General features: G+C 36.9%; 1 protein-coding gene across 6 annotated transcripts in view; it reads right to left on the bottom strand.

Moving 5' to 3' along the window:
* Positions 1 to 22897, bottom strand: part of ARFIP1 (ADP ribosylation factor interacting protein 1) — a 131757-nt gene that overhangs the window by 91266 nt on the left and 17594 nt on the right. For 4 of the 6 annotated variants that reach the window (XM_036853551.1, XM_036853546.1, XM_036853549.1 and 1 more), the window contains exon 2: positions 21793 to 21872. The exons of the other annotated variants lie outside the window; for them this stretch is intronic. In XM_036853551.1, coding sequence (XP_036709446.1) covers positions 21793 to 21870 — 78 coding nt within the window. In that variant the 5' untranslated portion in view covers positions 21871 to 21872. The remainder of the gene's footprint in view (positions 1 to 21792; positions 21873 to 22897) is intronic. 6 annotated transcript variants of the gene reach the window in all.

The following is a 22897-nucleotide window of genomic DNA, read 5'->3' as shown; positions in this document are numbered from 1 at the left end:
GCCCCTCACCATAGCATCCACTATATCTTCCTTATTATTCTTCTAAAGCAGTATCTACTTTAAAAGGATTTGGAATGTCTTATTTAAATTATATCTGGCTACTTTTATGCATATATTTACAGACTTTCACTGATTTCTACTAAGAGAAACTGTCTCTTTCACAGTCCCCAATTAAGGGGTGGCCCCTGATTGAACCAAAGAAGAACCCCTGACACAAGGCCTTGCAAGCTACAGGTTTCAAGATAAGGCCGGGTTAGAAAACCATTGCGCAACAGAGGAAAGAGGAATTTCCTGAGCTAATCGGACCCTTTCTGAAGGTTTGAGTTGGGAATGCTGAGCAAATCAGTCAACTAGGGTACTGGGAAGACAAATGAAAGCACAAGAAGAACAAAGAGTAGAATTATTTTGATGAAAAGTCACAGCTTAAAAATTCACAAACTCTACTTGACAAGTGTTACCAAACTTGTCAAAGTTTGTTGACAAAGTGTTATCTGTATCTAGAGCTTCCTCTGTTTCTAAATTATGACCTTATGAAAATCTTGTTTTTTTTTTATTATGGTAAAAAATGTGTAACGTAAAATTTACCATGTTAACCATTTCTAAATGTATAGTTCAGTACTGTTATGTATAGTATTCTCATTGCTGTGCAATCTCCAGAACTTCTTCATCTTGCAAAACTGAAACTCTATACCCATTAAACAACAACTCTCCATTCCCCTCCCCCACTCCCCCAGAGCCCTTAGCAAGCATCATTCTACTTTCTATGAATTTGACTGATCTGAATACCTCATATCAATGGAATCATATAGTATTTGACTTTTTATGACTGGCTTATCTCACTTTACATAATGTCCTCAAGATTCATCCATGTTGGACATGTGTCAAAATTTCCTTTTTTTTTTTTTTTACTCTTCTTTTTTTTTTTTAAGTATTTGTTTTTATTTATTTATTTATGGCTGTGTTGGGTCTTCGTTTCTGTGCGAGGGCCTTCTCCAGTTGCGGCAAGCGGGGGCCACTCTTCATCGCGGTGAGCGGGCCTCTCACTATCGTGGCCTCTCTCGTTGCGGAGCACAGGCTCCAGACGCGCAGGCTCAGTAATTGTGGCTCACGGGCCCAGCCGCTCCGCGGGATGTGGGATCCTCCCAGACCAGGGCTCGAACCCGTGTCCCCTGCAATGGCAGGCAGACTCCCAACCACCGCGCCACCAGGGAAGCCCCAAAATTTCCTTTCTTTTTAAGGCTGAATAATATTCCACTGTATGTATATACCACATTTTATTTATTCAGTCATCCACTGATGGACATTTAGGTTGCTTCCATTTCTTGGCTATTGTGAATAGTGCTGCTGTGAACATGGGTGTGCAAATATCTCTTCAAGGTCTTGCTTTCAATTCTTTCAGAAATATACCCCAAAGTGGGATTGCTGGATCACATGGTAATTCTATTTTTAAATTTTTTAGGAAACACCATACTGTTTTCCATAACGGTCGCACAATTTTATATTCCTACCAACGGTGCACAAAGGTTCCAATTTCTTCATATCCTCACCAATAATTGTTACTTACATTTTTAAAACAGTAGCCAGCCTATTAACTGTGAGAAGATATCTCATTGTGGTTCTGATTTGCATTTCCCTAATGATTAGTGATGTTGAGCACTTTTTCATATGCTTGTTGGCCATTTGTGTATCATCTTTGAAGAAATGTCTATTCAAGTCTTTTGTCCATTTTTTAAATTGGGTTATTTGTGTTTTAATTGTTGAGTTGTAGGAGTTCTTTATATATTCTGGATATTAACCTCATCAGATATATGATTTGCAAATATTTTCTCCCATTCTGTAGGCTACCTTTTCACTCTGTTGATTGTGTCCTTTGATGTATAGAAGTTTTTAGTTTAGATGTAGTTCAATTTGTCTATTTTTACTTTTGTTGCCAGTGCTCTTGATGTCATATTCAGGAAATCTTTGCCAAATCCACTATCATAAGCTCTTCTTCTAAGAGTTTTATAGTTATAGGTCTTACATTTAGGTCTTAGATACATTCTGGAGCTGGTTTTGTGTATGGTATAAGACAGGGTCCAACTTGCATGTTGATATCCAGTTTTCCCAGAGCCATTTGTTGAAGAGACTTTCCTTTTTCCACTGAAGGGTCTCCGCATCTTGGCTTCTTTTGAGATCCCTATTTTCCTCACTGCCACTGCCTCCTTACAATATACCCAGATTACTTGAGGCTACTGGAGTTAAGTTTCTGCTCCTTGTGGTTAAGAGATGTACAGACACTAGGTATTTGGTCTCTAATCCAATCAGGAAGATTAAGATCTAGCTATCTAAATAATCATCACTCTTCCAAATTGTAAGATATGCTCTTACTTTCTTCCTCCTAAAAATAGCTGGTGATTCAACAGGTATTTACTATCTTCTATGCAATATGCATGGGATGAAATAGAAATAGAAATCAGATCTTAGGCTTCTAGGAACTAGAAGTATTGGTAAAAAATAATTACAGTACAGTGTGGTGAGCACCAGAGGGAAGCACTTAACATGGTAAGCACTCAGAGGGAAGACTTAATCAGAGGTGATATTTAAGCTGAATCTTATAGGATGACAGATGGGGACACAGTAAAGGAGAGATTCTAAATAGAAGGAATAACAGGAGCAGAATAGAAAGAGTCTAGTATATTCTAGAAACTGCAACTAAAGCAATTTGGGTAGAATGGTGATTATTCATTCATACATTCATCAGTTCTAGTAATTTATTGAGCTCAATTTATTGAGCTCTCTCACAGTATCAGATACTCAGGATAGAGTGGTGAACAAAACAGACAAAACTCCCTACCCTCATAGAGCTCATATCCTAGTTGGGGAAAACAAATAAATAAATACACATGTTATACAGTCATAAATGCTAATGGGCATGTGTTCATGAATGTGCTGCTTTAAATAAGGTAGTCAGGGAAAACCTCAGAAGAGGTATCATATTTTTGTGAGACCTGAATAAAGTGAGGGAGTGAGCCATAAAGATATCCGGGAGTCCAGAATCCCAGGCAGAAGAAATAGTAAATACAAAGACGAGGAGGTGGGAACATGCTCAGCTTTTCAAGGAACAACAAGAAGGCCATGCAGCTTGAGGGCCAGAGGAGAACAGAAGGAAGTGTCAGAGAGGCAGCGAAGGGCAAGAACATGTGCAGCTTTAAAGACCATAATAAGAACTTTGGATTTTATTCTTAGTGAAATGAGAAGCCACTTGAAGGTCTGAGCGTAAGAGTGAAATGACCTGACTTATGTTTAAAAAGGATCACTTTTTTCCTGCTGTGTTGCATTAAACTATAAGTGAGCAAAGGCAGAAGCAAGGAGAACAATTTAACGGATTAATCTAAGCAAGAGATAATGGTAGCTTGGAGTAAGGTGACATTGGCTGAGGAGGTAAGAAGTGGTTAGATTCTAGGCATATTCTGAAGGTAGAACCAATTGGAATTCCTTACAGACAGATGTGAAAGATGGGAAAAAGAGAGGTGAAGGACAACTACAGAGGTTTTTGGCCCCAACAGCTGGAAAGGTGGAATTGCTGTTAACAGACCTGGGCAAGACTGGGGGTGGAGCACAACATGGAGAAAATAGCTAAAGTTTAGCATAGGACATATTAAGGTTTATGTAGATAAGGTTACTAGGCTCTTGGATATATGAGCCTGAGTCCAGAAGAAAGCTTGAAGCTGGGGGTAAGAAATTTAGAAGTCATCAGTGTGTAGATGGCATTTAAATCCCTTGGATTGGATAAGATCACCTAGAACACGGGTCAACAAACATTTTCTATAAAGGGCCAAATAGCAAACATTTTAGGCTCTGTGAGCTGTAAGGTCTCTGTTATAACTACTCAACTCTGCTGTTATAGCCCAAAAGCAGACACAGGCAATACATAAATGACTAGGCATGGATTTGGCTTGACCTCTGATCTAGAAAGTTGATGTAGATAGAAAAGAGAGGTTTGTAGACTGAGCTCTAGGACACCCCAATATTTGGACATGGGAGGAACTAGCAAAGGAAACTTATAAGGGATGGCAAGCAGGGTAGGAGGAAAACCACAATAGGAGGCTTCCAAGGACAGGTTTCTGCTTCTGGAACTAATGGACTAAGACCCTATACTAAACCTCCCCAACCCTGCACAGAAAACAACTGTAAAAGCTGAACACAACTTAAGAAGCAATTAATTGAAGGCACTGGAGAGTAAAGAGACTCTGGTGGAGAGCACATGCTTGCTTGGAGGAGGGGAGATAGGGAGCTATGCAAGCAAGTTTCCATCTCCTTGGCTTTTAGCCTAAAACTAAATCCTATCTATGCTGTGCACCCAGTAGCTGCCAGAGCATCCAGGGGAAAACTAGTCCTTCTGAGTTGCGGAAAAGTTAAGCTCACAAAAGTAAAAGGTATGGGGGAATCCTGAAAAGGAAAGATCCAGAAAGGGGATTCCCAAACTCTGTCTACTCACATCTCTAACCCCTCAAGGTACCTGCACAGAACAGACTCGACTGAGCTCACCTAAAGCCAAAAGATCTGAATTGAGACCAGAGCGGCCACCCAAGAAACAGTTTGTAATGCAAGTCCAGCCAAGAAAATTATCAGCCAAAACAAAGGAAGCAATACTCACTGGAGAAAAATAACAGAATCCAGGATCTTCACATCTCAATGTTCAAAACGTTCAGGATACAATCCAAAATTATCAGGTATATAATGAACCAAGAAAATGAAACAGAATTCCCAAGGGAAAAGAAAATCAATTTAGTCTGGCTCTGAGATGAACAAGAGATTGGAACTAACAGATAAGGATTTAAAAGACACTACTATAATACCTTCAATTAAGTAAAACAAAATATTTTCAGTGAATCAAAAATCTCAGTGAAAAAAAACAGGAAATCTCAGCATAGTAAAAATGAAGCAAATTGATTCCAGAATTGAAAACTACAATTTTTCAAAGAAAACATTCACTAGATGGACCTAGCCAAATGAAGATGACAGGAAAGAGTAAAGTAAAACTAAATTAAATGAATATAAATTATCCAAGGTAAAGAACAGAGAGAAAAAAAGACTAAAGAAAAAGAGCTTCACAGACCTGTAAGAAAAGATTAAATATTCCAATTTATGTGTAAGTAAAATACCAGAAGAAAAGGAGAGAGAAAAGGGTACAGAAAAAGTGTCCGGAGAATTAATGGCTCAATGTTTTCCAAATTTGATGAAAGACAAACATTTATACATGCAAGATGTTTAATGAACAGCATGCAGAATAAACACAAAGTACATCAGTCAAACTATTTAAAGCCAAAGATAAAGAGCTAACCTCAAAAGCAGCAAGAGAGAAAAAAAATATTACTATCAGAGAACAACAATCCAACTAATGTCTGATTTCTCATCAGAAACTGTAAAGGCCAGAAGAGAGTGGAACACTATGGTAAAAAGAAGAAAACTGTCCACCTAGAATTCTATATCCAGTGAAAATATCCTTTAAGAATTAGAGAGGATATTAAGGATATTTTCAGGTAAAACTAAGAGAATTCATCACCAGCAGACCTGAACTACAAGAAATGCTAAAGGAAGTTCTCAGGCTGAAGGGAAATAAAACTAGACAGAAAAAGCAGATGTTCAGAAAAGAATGAGAAGGAAATGAAATGGTAATTCCCTGGGTAAATGCAAAAACCATTTTTTTTTCTTTTTGCCTTTTCATCTCAATTTCTTTATAAACCATGAAACTGCTTAAAGCAAATGTTAGAACATCATTTCTGTGGTTTACAATGTATCTAGATGTAATACATATAAAACAACTGTATTAAAGAACAAGGGGGGAGGTAAGGGAAATATGGACCTAAAAGGATACAAAATTTCTATGTTTTAAGAGAAAAGCAGTACATTATTAATTATAAGTGAAATATGAAAAGTTTAATATATATACTATAATCATGGCAACCACTAGAAGTATAATGCAAAGAAGTGTAACTAAAAAATTACCAGGAAAATAAAAGTGAAATTCTTTAAAATATTCAGATAATAAATAAAAAGGCAGGAAAAGAGGAGGAGAGAAAAAATACAGAGGAAAGAAGTAAAAAACAAAGAAACTAAGAGGGTAGATACAAAATCAGCCACATCAATAATGGCATTAAATATTATTGGACTAAATATTTTAGTTAAAAGGCAGAGATTGTCAGAGTGGAATTTTTATTTTTTATTTATTTTTTGGCCATGCCACGCATCTTGCGGTATCTTAGTTCCCCAACCAGGTATTGAACCTGGGCCCTCGGTAATGAAAGTGCAAAGTCCTAACCGCTGGACCGCCAGGGAATTACCTGGATATTTTTTTTAAATGACCCTACTATATTCTATCTATGAGAGATGCACTTTAAAGCCAAAGGTATAAATAGATGGAAAATAAATGGATGGAGAAAGACACACCATACAAAGAGTAGGCATAAGAAAGTTGGCATGGTTTTATTAATATCTGATAAAACAGTTTTTTTTAAAGTATTACCAAAGATAAAGAGAGATGTTTCATAATGATAAAATGATCAATTCATCAGGAATATGTAACAATCATAAATGTGTATGTTGGTTCCAATAATAGAGCTTCAAAATAAATGAAACAAACATTGACTGAATTAAAAGGAGAAACAGAGAACTCCACAATCATCTTTGGAGACTTTATCACCACTCTTATAGCAATTGAAAGAACAACTAGACAAAGAAAACTGGCATAGACATAGAAGATCTGAACACCATCAGCCACCCTGACTGATATTTATGGAACAGGAAACTTAATAATGGCAGAATACATATTATTTTCACAGGAACATGATGTATTTAGCAAAACAGGTCATATTTCGTGCCATAAAACAAGACTCAATAAATTTTAAAAGAGTGAAATCATATAGAGAATGTTCTATGACCACAGTGGAATTTAATTACAATCAATCAACACAGATATGCAGGAAACCCCTCAAAATTTGGAAATTAAATAACACATCTAAAAAATTAATGTGAAAAAGAAGAAACCACAAGAGAAAGAAAATATTTTGAACTGAATGATAATGAAAACACAACATAGCAATATTTGTGCAATGCACCTAAAGCAAAGCTTAGAGAGAAATTTATAGCTTTAAATGCTTATATTTGAATAGAAGGAAGATCTTAAACCAACAATCTAAGATTGTACCTTAAGAAAACAGAAAAAGAGCAAATTAAACTAAAAGTAAGACGTAGGAAGGAAATAATAATAAAGACCAAAAATCAAGGAAATAGATGGTAGGCAGTAGAAAAACTGGCTCGCATACTTCAAAAAGCTTAAGCTCATGAAAAATAAAAGTCGATGAACTGTTGCAGATAAAAGGAGACAAGATAAATGCCAACTAAATACAATATACAATATGGACTGGATCACAAAATAGGAAAAAAATAGCTATAAAGGATATTACTGGAACAACTGTGGATTGAATAATAGTACTGTATCAATTTCCTAAATAATTTTCTAATTTTGATAAAAGTACTGAGATTATATAAGAAAAAGTCCTTGTTCTTAGGAATAAAGGGACACGATGTCTGCAAATCACTCTCAAATGGCTGAAAAGAGAAGAAACTATATATATAAAGAGAAAACATTAAAGTAAATGGGGCAAAACAATGACTGGTGAATCTGGGTAAAGGGTTTAAGTTTTCTGTATGAAATTTTATCAAAATTTAAAGTTTGAAAAATAAAAATAACAAAAGAGGCTAGAAAAGTATGCAGGAGACTATCATGATGGACTTTATAAAAGCCAGACCAAGAAGTGTGGACTTCTCCTAAAAGGGATAAGGGAGAAAGAAGCAGAAGAATCTGATCAATTTATTTTAGAGAACAGTCTGGTAGGAGGTTAGACTGAAGGGAAAGAAGGAAAGAGTAGAAGTAGAAGAACTATTAAGGAGGTATTTTACAGTCCAAGTAAGAAATAATAAAGATCTGAATTAAGGTTGTGGGAATGGAAAAAGGTAGATTCAAGAGTTCTTTAGGAGGTAAAGTAAGAGACTTACAGAGTGACTAGATTGTGGGGGATCAAGAAGGGGGAGGAATGTAGGATAGCCCATGCCCCCTCCCTGACCCTACCCAATTTTTGGCTTGGGCAAGGAGAAAGACGAACATGTCACTCACCAAAGGGTACAGCAAAGTCCTGAGAGGCACAGACTGTTTCATCCATAAATGCCAATGATTTTCAACCCTCTCTGAATCTTAGAACTACCTGGGGAACTTTAAGTTTTAAAAGTTCACCAGGTGACTCCAATGTGCAGCCAATTGAGAACCACTGCTATAAGCAGGCACTAGACTCTTTAAACAAACAAACATAAAACTTTAGTATTGGGGAGGATCTACAAGTCATTCAGTTCAACTTGTCATGCAGATTAAAACCACAAATCAGATACTACTGTACACCCATTAGAATGGCCAAATTTAGAAAGACTAACAAAACCAAGTGTTAGCAAGTATGTGGATTCTCATACATTGCTGGTGCAAGTAAAAATTGGTAAAATCACTGTGGAAAACTTTTTGGCAGTATTTAACTATTAAAGTTAAACATATGCCTATCCTATGACCCAGCAACTCCACTCCTAGGAAATATACCCAAGAAATATAGTGCATATGTCCATCATAAAACAAATACAAGAATATTCATAGCAGCTTTATCCAAAATAGCTAAAAACTGGAAACAACCCAAATGTCCATCAACAGTAGAACAGATAAAGAAGCTGTAGTATAATCATACAATGGAACACTACACAGCAATAAAATAGAACTGCGGCTATTAAAAACAAAAAATCTCACAGACAATGTTGAGCCAATGAAGCCAGACCCAAAGAGTAGGTACCATACGATTCAATTCAAAAAGAAAACCAATAAGGAACGATGACTGTAGGCAGAACAGTGGTAATCTTGGTGTGAGGAAGTACTCAGTCATGACCTTGACTTCCGGTTTCGTTTCTGCATGGAAGGAGCTTGGGAGTCACCACTTCATTCTAACAACAAGTAAGAAGCTGAACAGACTAAAAAATCAACTTTTCTTGGATTCGTAAAAGGGGAGACACAGGGCACACCGCTACTCCCAAAATTGGAGAGACAGGCAAATGCAGGGAGCCATGGCTCACTGCAGCAAAAACCACCTCAGGAACCAGTGCTGGGGTAGGAAAACCTGAACTGTAATCGATGAGCTGCTGGAGGCTCAGTGTGGACAAATGTGAGAATTAAAGACTCCAGGGGGACCCAGTCATAAGCAGGGTCCCACAATGTTGAGTTTTGCTTCCAAGAGCCAGACCAGGTTACCCCTGCAAATATCGCAGAAAAACCCCCTCATCCTTCCAGCAAGTGGTGGAGAATTGAAACCATTTTGAAATACACCGAGCACCCTGTTCTTAACAAGGCCTACCCTCAGGAGAAACCAGAACCTAACCTCTTGGGTAAAACCAGCACCTAACAGAGATGAGGAAGGGAAACACCCAAGCCCAGCACACTCTAACTATCCTGTCCCCCCCTAAGGGGAGGACAGAAAAACTGAGAAACACTTGTGAAGTTCATAATCCAGAGGCACAGGCCCACTAAAAGACTGAGACCTAATCATAGGACTATATAGTGCTTCCCTCCTCCCACACCTTACCCAGACATTGCTAAAGCCCTATTTACAGCAGTTCCTTTTACCTGATACATCATGGCTGACTATAAAGAAAAAAATTACAAGGCTTCCAAAGGCAAAAAACACAATTTGAGATCACAGAGCAAGCATCACAATCAGAAATGGCAGGGATGTTGGAATTATCAGACCAGGGATTTAAAAACTATGATTAATATGCTAACGGCTGTAATGGATAAAGCAGACAGCATGCATGAACAGACGAGCAACATAAACAGAGATGTAGAAATCCTAAGAAAGAACCAAAAAGAAATGCTAGAGATAAAAATCACTTAATAACAGAAATGAAGAATGCCTTTGACGGGCTTATTAGTAGACTGAACAATGACCTTGGGGTAGGCAAACATTTCTTAGGAAACAAAAAACATAAACAATAAGAGAAACACTGATAACCTGGACTTCATCAAAATTAAAAACTTCTTTTCAGAAAGACACCATTAAAAAAATGAAAAGGCAAGCCACAGATAGGGAGAAAACAGATGTAAGATATGTATCTGACAAATGACTGGTATTCAAAATATATAAATAAGTCTTAAAATTCAATAAGACGACAAACAACCCAAATAAAATATGGCCCAAAATTTTAACAGACGCTTCACTGAAGAAAACAAATGAATGGCAAGTAAGTGTATGAGAAGATAGTCAACGTCACTAATCATCAAGGAAATGCAATTTAAAGCTACAAGAAGATACAACTATATACCCAATACAATGGCTAAAGTTTAAAAAGACTGACAATACCAAGTGTTGGTAAAGAGTAACTGGAATTTGCATACACTGCTGGAGGAAACGTAAAAAACTACTTCACTTTGGAGAACTGTTTAGCAATTTCTTATAAAAGTTAACATACACTTGATCATAGCACTCATTCTGTACCTAAGCATTCACAAGAAAAATAAAAACAAATGTCCCAAAGAGACTTGTATATGTGTATTCATAGCAGCTTTACTTATAAGAGCCCAAAACTAGAAAAAAAAAAAAAATGCCCAGTAACAGGTTAATGGATAGACAAATTATAGTACATACATATAACAGAATATTCCTCAGCAATAAAAAAGAGTGAATTACTGATGCATGCAATAACTGTTGATTAATCTCATAATATTATGCTGAGCCAAAAAAAGCCAGACACAAAAAGAATACATGCTATATGATTGCATTTATACAGAACTCTAGAACACACAAAATTAATTTATCACGACAAATCAGTTGTTGCCTGGGGAGAGGGGTGGATAGGGGAGGACTGATGGCAAAGGGGCACAAGAAACTTTACCTGTATCTTGATTGTGATTACAGGTTTCCCAAGTTTATACATTTGTCAAAACTCATCGAACTGCATATATTAAATGCATGCATTTTATCATATGCAAAATTTACTTCAATAAACTGTCAATTTTTTTTTAAGGGTGAATTCCATTCTACCATCTCTAAGGAAAGAGGATCTGTTTTGCCTGAAAGCCCAAAATCCACCCCCAGGGAGACCATACCAGTCTGATGGGGGGAGGCATATGGCCCAGATCATGATCTTCCTTGCCCACCTACAAGGAAGAACGGACTTGCAGCTCTACAACCCAGTAGCAAATAAAGTTTGTCACCTTCCAAAATATGTGTTCATGACAAAAATAAATTAGGTCAATACCCTCTCACTATAAAAATTACTGCAGAATCCTAAGTGTCATTTACAGACATATATTCCCTGTTTGATCCAGAGTCTGAAAATTCACAAGCACTCGCCTCTAAGAGAATATCTAAAAAATGGCAGAGCATTAAAAAAATCCCTCTGTTCCTCAGATCCAGTGTCCCTCATCCTAGATCTTTTAAGGCAATGACTGGTTTGCCAAGTCAGACTTTTAGCCAAGTACTGTGTATATCTCATTCTCCCGGCTGCCCAGCCACAGTCCCCCCCAATGTTGGGGAAAGCCTCCACATAAGGCTGGGGAAAGGCAGAGCCTGCTTCTTATTATATAAAAGCTCAAAACACCAGATAATCAAGCAAATATCTGGAGCCAGATTACTTGAGTTCAATCCCTGGCTCCTCCACATACTAGCTATGTAAACTTCTTAAACTTCCTAAAATTCTCTTTCCTCATCAGTAAATGATAATAGTATTGTGCCTACCTTACGATGTTGTTGTGAGGATAAAATAAAATATAAAGTACTTAGAAAACTATCTGGCATATAATAAGTGGTATATAGGTCACATTATAACTACTTGTTTCCCGAACTCTGGGGGCACTGCCATGTGACCTTGGCTCTGCCAAATCAAAGGCACTTGCCCCAGACCTGGAATCAGAAACTAGCGATAACAAGAAAGAGGAATGATGAGGAGCTCACTGTGGGGCAGCCACAACTGTGGTGAGACCAAATGCCTTCAGCAGTGTCCACAGCACCAGGGGCAGCACCCAGTCACCAGAGCTAGTCACCAGAGTCCCGGCAGTGCGAGGTGCTAGGGCCAGTGCTAAGCAATGGCAGCGACAGTGCCCTCACTGAAATCGTGCTGAACCGTGATTTGGAGCATACTCCCAGATATGGAGCCCGCATTCTGGTTTTCCAACCTTCCAGTAAGCTACCTCAGATCCTCTTAGTAAATGTCTTTTCTATGTAAGTGAGCTGGAGTTGGTTTCATTTGCTTGCAACATAAGATCCTGACAGCTGACCTGCAAAAAGTGGATAAATGTGAAATGGTCTTATATTATCTTTATGAGTGCTTCTGCATACCAAGTGATAACTATGAAATGGTCTAGAAACTTTTGAGAATGTTAGTGAACAAGTTAGCTATGGAACTTGTTTGATAGCTTCATGATTCCCTAATCTAATGTGCCAATAACAACTAAAAAGCTGACCTTAATTAACTGCCTTCTACATGCCAGGCACTGTGCTAATAATAAGCACATTACAGGAAATATTTCATTTAACCCTCACAACTGCCCTGTTAGGTAGATAAGATTTTCCCAATTTTACAGATGAGAAAACTGAGGGCTAGGAAGGTTAAAGAATTTAAATAATGTATCCTCTTGCAAATGGAGCCCTATCAGAATAGTAAGAGCTAACAATGAGTACATACCGAGTGTCAGGCACTGTTCTATACGTTTTTCACATACTAACTGATTTAATTCTAATTATGCATGAACTCATTCAAACCCACCACAACTCACGAACCTAGATACCATTATTATTCCTGTTTTACAGGTAAGAGAACAGAAAGATTAAGAAATGTGCTTAATGACATGCAGCTAGCAAGTGATGAACTGGGATTCAAATCTGGCAGTCCGGCTTCAGAGACCTTATTTTTAACCTCGACATTATACTGCCTCCCTAAAGGTGACTGAAATACATCAATGGGCCATGCCAACCAATATATATGCCTTCAGATATTTATGAGTCAAACGTACTGCTTTCTTGATGTTGACAACTTGTACTGTTGTTTCTTCTGTTTCCATATCAACCTGCGCTACTCTAACTGTGCTACTTGTCTTAATCTGACCCTTCACTTCCAACAATTCAAGATTGAAGCAACAGCCTCCAGTTATATCATTATTGCTGCCTTTTGCTAATAACAGAGCCCTAGAGACAGCTGTGACCAGGAACTTCCTACTCCTAGCTGTGGGAGGTCGCAGAATTAAACTAGGACATCTGGGAATCAGGAGCTTCAGGATATGGACTACGCCTGCTGCTGCAAATGGCATCAGCTGCCAGAAAATATGCATGTTATTATTGATCCTGATAACTCCTTGGTTAGCAATTGGGGTCAATTTTAGTATCCATCCCCCCAGACAACATCTAGAGACATTTCTGGTTGTTATAGCCGGGGATGGTGTGCTACTGGCTTCTTGAAGGTACAGGCCAGGAATGTTGCTAGAGGTCCTACAATGCACAGGATAATCCCCCACAGTAAAAAATCATATAGCCAAATATGTCACAGAGTCAAGGCTGAAAAACTCTGTAAATAGCCTGATGCTATAAACTGCTTCTTATAATAGCAGGCCCAATGGGTCTTAATACTTACTCATTTTATCAAATTACCCAAGACATTTTTCACAGAAGTAGAACAAATAATCCTAAAATTTATATGGGACCACAAAAGAACCAGAATTGCCAAAGCAATCCCAAGGAAAAAGAACAACACTGAAGGCATAACCCTCCCAGACTTCAGACAATACTACAAAGCCACAGTAATCAAAACAGTGTGGTATTGGCACAAAAACAGACATATGGATCAATGAAACAGAATAGAGAGCCCAGAAACAAACCCATACACCTATAGTCAATTAAGCTTCAACAAAGGAGGCAAGAATGTACAGTGGAGAAAAGACAGTCTCTTCAGCAAATGGTACTGGGAAAGCTGGACAGCCTCATGTAAATCAATGAAGTTAGGACACACCCTCACACCATACACAAAAAAACTCAAAATGGCTTAAAGAGTTAAATATCAGACATGACACCATAAAATTAGAAGAGAACACAGGCAAAACATTCTCTGACGTAAGTTGTATCAATGTTTTCTTAGCTCAGTCTCCCAAGGCAATAGAAACGAAAGCAAAAATAAACGAGTGGGACCTAATCAAACTTATAAGCTTTTGCACAGCAAAGGAAACCATAAACAAAATGAAAAGACAACCTACGGACTGGGAGAAAATATCTGCAAATGATGTGACCAATAAGGGCTTAATTTCCAAATTATATAAACAGCTCATACAACTCAATAACAAAAAAACAAACAACCCAATCAAAAAATGGGGAGAAGACCTAAGTAGACATTTCTCCAAAGAAGATATACAGATGGCCAACAGGCACATGAAAAGATGCTCAACATCACTAATCATTAGAGAAATGCAAATCAAAACTACAAGGTACCACCTCACACCAGTCAGAATGGCCATCATCAAAAAAATCTACAAACAACAAATGCTGGAGAGCGTGTGGAGAAAAGGGAACTCTCCTGCACTGTTGGTGGGAATGTAAATTGATACAGTCACTATGGAGAACAGTATGAAGGTTCCTTAAAAAACTAAAAATTGAGTTGCCATATGATCCAGCAACCCCACTCCTGGGTATATATCCAGAGAAAACTATAATCTGAAAAGATACATGCACCCCAATGTTCACAGCAACACTCTTTACAATAGCCAGGACATGGAAACAACCTAAATGTCCATCGACAGATGAATGGATAAAGAAGATGTGGTGTATATATACACAGTGGAATATTAGCCATAAAAAAGAATGAAATAATGCCATTTGCAGCAACATGGAGGACCTAGAGATTATCATACTGATGTAACTCAGAAAGAGAAACACAAATACCACAAGATATCACTTATATGTAGAATCTAAAATATGACACAAATGAACATATTTATGAAAAAGAAACAAACTCAGAGACATAGAAAACAAACTTATGGTTACCAAAGGGGAAAGGGGGTTGGGGAGGGATAAATTAGGAGTTTGGGATTGACAGATACAAACTACTATATATAAAATAAACAACAAGGTCCTCTGTATAGCACAGGGAACTATATATAATATCCTGTAATAAATCATAATGGAAAAGAATATGAAAAAGAATATGTATCTATATGTATAACTGAATCACTCTGCTGTACACCAGAAACTAACACAACATTGTAAATCAACTATACTTCAATTTAAAAAAAAACTTACTTTAATGTCATAAATGTAACCCATTTCAAAGCAAAACCAACTGCACTGGGGGAGGATAACTCCCCCATGCCCTCCTTTGGTGCACCACTTAACACTATCCATCACTCCAGAGAACTTTCTCAACACCACAATAGCTATAACATGGCTCATAAAACTGCTGACAGTCTGACCCCTACCCACTTCTGCAGCCACTTCTCAGACCATATTCTTCCCTAACTTTCTCCATACTGGCCAACTAAATGTCTGCTCACTTCATGGTGCACAGTAGCTCTTCTCCCTGTAAATTCAACTCCTAGTCTATGGCCTTTTCTGTAGCTGCCCAAGACCAAAGCTAAAAGAAAAAAGCTCACGTAATTTTTTCTGGCACTACTTACGTTTTTCAAATCCTGAAAATATACCTTGACATTAACATTATAAAAGGCTTTACATTTGACAATCAGCATCTATGGGTGAACACTTCATGGAAAATAAAATATTCAACATTAACAAAAATTCACCCAAAGACTAAAAATCTACCTTAATAATGCAAGAGAAGGATACTGGAAATAAGTTTCTTGATTTATCAATATATTACATTATGAATGGTAAAACCTAATTTCTAAAATGCCTATTAGAAAAAGATAGAAACTTTCTAGAAAGGATGTAAAAGAACTTGTCTTAGCCTTAATCAGACTTCTGGAACAATACAAGACATCACATCTTCTAAAACACACATATTTAACATTGTTCTTTAATCCAATTTACCACTGAGCTGGTAAAAATAAAGTGGTATAATAATAAGCTTAAAGTTTTTCCAATTGTTTCTTACATCTACCATTTTTTTAAAAAAGTTATTTGAAAATTCATTAAAAAGCACTATGAAATATTTCTAATGCTCAGTAGGTATTTTGTTCTGCTATCAAGTAGTTCTTCTAATTTAAAGGACTGAATTCTTAATTTCAGTCAAATCTAGACAAAAGAGCAGTGAATAAAGTAAACAGTGTGGAAAAAAAAAAAGAAAAGAAGGGAAGCTACAAATATTCAACTCTAATTGTTCTAGTTATGGTTTCAGACAATGAAGGTCGCAGTGCTTAGTGAACTAATTATGTATGTCAACAGAGACCATATTTTGTTCTAAAACCAAAAAGCACAAATGCCTTCTGTGTCAGATGAAATTATTTAGATTTTTGTTTGCCTACAAAAAAAGAAAGCAATTCTATTAAACTCATAATTCAGTCTTTGAAATTTCCCTCTGTATTAGTAAAAACATGACCTTTAAAAACTGGTCAATGTATTTATAGCAAAGTTAATTTAACATGGTTCAAAAGTATTAGGTGAATAAGCCTACCCATGAGGTCTCAAGATAACTAACCAAGGTGTCAGAAGACACAGATTTAAGGACCAGTTCTGCCACTTTTTTATAAGTTTACAGAAGTCACTGTACTTCCCTAAGTTTCAATTTCCTCATTTATAAAATGAGATTCTTAACTTCACCTATATATCATACAGCTATTATAAGAATCAAATATGAAATTGCTTGGCAAACTGAAAACGTTATAAAGATGTTATAATTATAGCACACTGATTTCGGCTAAGGACAAATATTGGAGTAGTCCCATCAACACTAGCATTTACCAGCATAGCTACTCCTCCTAACTGTCACTATGGGTACCCTAAATACATTTCTCTAAAACAGACCAATATCAAGACAGAGCTGAAATATGGTTACAAATGTTATCGTCTTTGGCCAAGTTCTTTTTTTTTTCTTTCTTGGCAATTTCATGGTTTTAAAAGGAAGATGATCCTACATAAGGATGGATAAAGCAATGTGGTCAAGTCCAAATAATTACTGAATCTGGATGATTAATATATGGTAATTCATTTACTACTTCACCTTTATTTCATACGTTGCTAATTTTTCTTAACAGATGTTTTAATCTACTAGTATCAACACCTATTTCTCTTATATTTTCAACCACTTGCTACTCGAATACTGCATTTCAGGTCTCCCAAGTTTCTCACCTTCTGCCTGTCATTCTCATTTCTGGGTCAAGCCAATCTTAGCCGCTAGCTACCACTTGAACCGCATTTCTTCCCACTCTTCCCTCACTGACCCTCAGTTCCAGCCAGAGTTCTCACTGCTATTCCTCAAGCATACCAATCTTATTTTTGCCCTTGCCTTTGCTCTCTCTGGAAGGTTCTTACTCCCAGATTTTCACATGACCCTTCCTCATTTCATTTAGGTTTCTGCTCAAACAGAAAGGGCCTTCCCTGACCAACTGATGTAAATTAGCACACTTCATCACTCTTTAGCCCCTTATCCTGCTTTACAGCAGTAAAGACTACTTTACATTATATTATAAAATAATTTATGTATATGCTATGTATATATTTAACATGTCTGTCTCCCCCCCCAATATGTTTACAACATAAAAGCCAACTCCTCCTGACACTCACAATCCTTCCACGACCTGAACTATGTTCTTCCCACTTATTATGCTTCTTCAGATACCCTATTAAATCAAACTTAATTACTCACACTTCCCCATACACGTCTCTCAATTTCCTTTCTCTACGACTCAGCCCAAGCTGTGACCATCATCATTCACACACTCAAATTCTACCCACACTGTAAGAAACAGTTTAAACACCACCTTTACTGATATTCCTGGCTGATACTCCTCTGAACTGCCACAATTCTTCATCTGTACCGCTCTAAAGGCATTATTATTCTATATTTTATTTATTTTAAAATTTCCTCTAATAATCAACATGCAGCTTGAGTGCAGGATCTAAACGAATTCACTTTTAGACCTCTGGGTTACTTACATAAAAGAGGAATGGAAATATTTGTATATTTTTTCTTGGATATTAGAAGTAAGTATATGTATTAGTGTTACTGTATCAAAGGGCAGACAGAAAAGGAGAATTCATGCAATAATCCTAAGATACACTAATAAATACCTAACACAAGTACTTTGCTTTCTTTCCTTTTTTATTGTTGTTAAAAATACACTTGTTTTCCCAACTTCCTTGCTTCCATCTTTACATAATTTTTTCCTATTAAGTTTCTTACATTTACTCATCTTTCCCACTTTTCTTTGGGTTCAAATCATAGCTCTTTTCCTCATTAGCCATGTTAACCCTTCCAGGTCTCTGTTGCCTAATCTATAAAATGAGGGAGAGAACCTCAACTGCAAATGGGTTATTATAGCATTAAATGAGATAATATATCTCATAAAACCCAGTATAGTGCCTGGCACCTAACAGGCTCTCAGTGAATGGTGCCTATTTGGCTATTATTTCTTCTACAGATATAGAAGCTGCAGTTTTTAAACACATTTCAGGGTATAAAGTTTGAATATTAAAAATACAAAAACAAAATCCACCTTTTTCTGCTCTAATCAAGACTGGAATAGAGTACAAACCAAGCCAAGCTCATGTTTTCTTCTTTTTTAATTCAAAAAGAAAAAAAAAACCAAACAACTGATGTCATAAAAAAAAATGAGAGGAAGAAAGTGTTTTTATGGTCACTGATAGGATAGATATCTTAATGAAAACATCATTTGATTCAGAGGAAATCACCTGGATTCTGCAATTAACTAGCTGAGTGATCCTGCACAAAGGCAATTCACCTGACAGAACCTAAAATGAACCTTAAGTCCTTTATTGTTCAGGGTTGATACTGTTTTTGGCTCAGTTCAAAATGCTGGAGTTTTTGTTGTTGTTGTTTTGTTTTGCTCTTAAAGAAATGAAAACTATCATCCAGGTCATCATATTCTATTCCTAAGAAACCAGTATCCATATATCGTTTATACTAGTGGAGTGAGGATTAATTCATTCATCAAACTCACCATCAGTGATGTGCCAACCTCTGCTAGGATTAGCCTGAATTACTGAAAAGTCCAACGTATAGAACATTTAATTAAGAGTTAATGGCCATAATACATATAGAGTTATAATAGATTAAAAGAAGGGACTTCCCTGTGGCGCAGTGGTTAAGAATCCGCCTGTCAATGTATGGGACGCAGGTTCGATCCCTGGTCCGGGAAGATCCCACATGCTGCGGAGCAACTAAGCCCACACGCCACAACTACTGAGCCTGCGCTCTAGAGCCTGTGAGCCACAACTACTGAGCCCGTGTCCCACAACTACTGAAGCCCGTGCGCCTAGAGCCCATGCTCTGCAACGAGAGAAGCCACTGCAAATGAGAGAAGTCCACGCACCACAACAAAGAGTAGTCCCCGCTAGCAGCAACTAGAGAAAGCCTGCACGCAGCAATGAAGACCCAACGCAGACAAAAAATTTAAAAATATAAATATATATACACATATATTAAAAGAAGAATTCTTATAAGCAAATCTGACCCCCAAAATGTTTTCATCAAGGATATTGAAAAAAGAAGATTTAAGTTAGTAGAATACTAATATTGATAAATGGGGAATTTTAAAGTTACAGAATATTCCTAAATACTACTTTGGTTAACCGTAAACTCATACAATGCTTTTAAATTTGGGTATAAATTCAGATTATACTCACACACCTGGCCTTTTTTTTTTTTTTTTAAATTACAATATTCCCTGTGGATGCTGCACATTTGGGCATGGCTAAAAACACAGGGAATGCCTAATATGAATTTTAATGTTAATTTACAGACAAATTTGAACAATTATTTGGCAGTGGATTCCTTCAGATCATTGTCATCCAGCCTTAACTCTCCTGAGCAGATGTCTAGTTTAGCATCTACTGGTGTGACATTCACATAAAAGAAACGCACAGTGGTAAACCACAAAGGGAATACTTTCTTTTATTATGATGAGTCCCATCACTGACAGGGCTACCAATCCTTCCTGTAGTTCACAAGCATTAAACTTCCTCTGACGATCTCTCAACGGTATAGATTCAGAGATCTGATTGTAAAAAATCAAATCCATGAGTTAGGACAAATACGGTATACATAATTCCCTAGGTTCTCAGAACTAAATATAACTACAGCACTGCTTTGACAAATAGTAAACAGCCAAACTATTTTATTTTTTTAAAATTAATTAATTTATTTATTTATTTATTTTTGGCTGTGTTGGGTCTTTGTTGCTGTGCGCGGGCTTTCTCTAGTTGCGGTGAGCGGGGGCTACTCTTTGTTGCGGTGTGCGGGCTTCTCATTGCAGTGGCTTCTCTTGTTGCGGAGCACGGGCTCTAGGCACGCGGGCTTCAGTGGTTGTGGCATGCGGGCTCAGTAGTTGCAGCTCGCGGGCTCTAGAGCGCAGGCTCAGTAGTTGTGGCACACGGGCTTAGTTGCTCTGTGGTATGTGGGATCTTCCCGGACCAGGGATCAAACCCGTGTCCCCTGCATTGGCAGGCGGATTCTTAACCACTGCACCACCAGGGAAGTCCCAGCCAAACTATTTTAAATCACGAAGAATCCTGAATCTCTCACAGATAATACATATTTTACCAACCAGAACTCATCTTTGACTTTTGGGCAAAAAATAAATTATCCAGCTCTAAACCCTACATTAAAGTCTGTCACACAGACTCAGCATCTTGGCGTGATGATGAAACACTGTGGCTAGCACTGTGCCACATACACAGATGGCAAACTGGTTCAGAAACACTGCTACTGGAGCTGGAAGAACCCATGTTGTGTTCCAGCCTTGCCGGTTACTCTAACTCAGGCACTACCGCTGTGCAAGTTAAATATGATCAACAAATAAATGGGGGAGATAATGGTTGTTCTACTTGCCTAACTGAATTGTATCAAATCAGTCGAAGGATCAAAGGTGGGACAATATGAAAGCGTTACCCTGTAAATCTTTAAGCACTATAAATTTGAGAGATGTTCCTAGGATTAGGTGTTCAAAAAAGCATCTGATGACTTGAATTCAATATAAAATTAATTTCTTAACAGCTTTCTACTCTAATGAGCTAGAACAGTGGTTCTTAGGTGGTATATATTAGAATCACCTGTAGAACTTTCAAAAAGAAAACACACACACACGCACAGCCCGTTGTCTATCACTACAGACTCAGTGAGTCTGAAGTAAAGTCCAGAACTCAGTATTTTTTTTAAACACTACATTTGGATTCTGATGCATAATTAACTAGAGAGAGAATATGGGAGTAGATGAGTGCAAATGTGAACCAATTACTACTGTTATTTCCACAGAAACTTCATTTCATATTTAAATTTAAAACTATAGTTCGACCAGACTTTTATGTTGATTTTTTTTATGTTGATTTTTATGGGACAGGTATACTCTAAAATTTCATATGCCCAAAGGCAAATGTTAACTTACTTCCAATTATGAAGAAATAGCTCTCTCTCCTCCCACCCCTTTCCTGTGTCTATGTGTATAGAAGAGTTTATTTAGAATGGCACATGTTTAGACAAACTAAGTCAATTTGGACAGTCTAAATTTGATTGATATGGGTTGACTTTAAAAAAACAATATAAATACCACCCATTCACCTCAGAATTAGACTTGACTTCTTCTGTGGCTGGTTTAGATGTACCAAGAGTTGTAGTATCATTGCTGCAGTCAGACATACCTAAAAGTAAAATGTGTTAAGCACATATTAAATAATTTAGTTAAAAGAGCTATATCACCTTACCAATATTCTTACAAATATTCCACAACATAAATCATTTATTTACAGTCAGAATTTGTTTTGCAAAACTATCTATAACCACATGAGTATCTATTGATTATAACAGATAAACGATTCTAAAAACAGACAAAAATTCAGGAAAAGTTTTTATGCAAAATGTAAAAACACATACCTCAGTGACTAAAAAATAATTTCATAAAATCATTTTAGATATGAAACAAGTTAAAAGATCAAGAGTGTCAACTTGATTTGCTAGATGAAAAAACTGAGATCAAAAATGTCAAAATATCCAAAGATAAAGCCAAAATATTAATTATTCATGGTCTATATAAAATCAAAGTTTCAGACCAGAACTCAGACATCTTCCAACTCTCTGACCAGTGCTCTTTAGTACCGATAACAGATGTGACTGCTCATTGTCAAAGTCAAACACTATACTCAGATTTCATTCAATAAAACTTTAATGTGCTATTTCTGCTTCTAACTTATTCAACAACATTTAGAGAATGCTAACTACATATGAAGAATTCTGCTAGGCACTAAGGAGAAAGAAAAGTAAAATCTAATTCAGGTTATAAGAGCATAATGCTCTCCATATCTGCAGGTTCAAATGATGATCAAAAATATTTGAAAAAAAAATTCCAGAAAGTTCCAAAAAGCAAAACTTGAATTTGCCATGCACCAGTAACTATTTATACAACACTTACATTATATTATATATTATAAGTAATGTACAGAGGATTTAAAGTATATGGGAGGATGTGCATAGGTTATATGCAAATACTATACCATTTTATATAAGGGACTTGAGCATCTGCAGATTTTGTTATCTGTGGGTGTACTAGAACCCATACCCCATATATAGCGAGGGCGACTGTACTCTGAATCTAATCAAGGAGACAGATAAATAAGTACAAAACACCATATTAGGTACTATAATGTACAGAAGCAAAGTTTTACTCATG

The sequence above is a fragment of the Balaenoptera musculus genome, chromosome 5 (assembly GCF_009873245.2).
Source record: "Balaenoptera musculus isolate JJ_BM4_2016_0621 chromosome 5, mBalMus1.pri.v3, whole genome shotgun sequence".
Lineage (NCBI taxonomy): Eukaryota > Metazoa > Chordata > Mammalia > Artiodactyla > Balaenopteridae > Balaenoptera > Balaenoptera musculus.
Note: the sequence above shows the minus strand (reverse complement) of the source record. Positions and strands in the feature narration are given on the sequence as shown.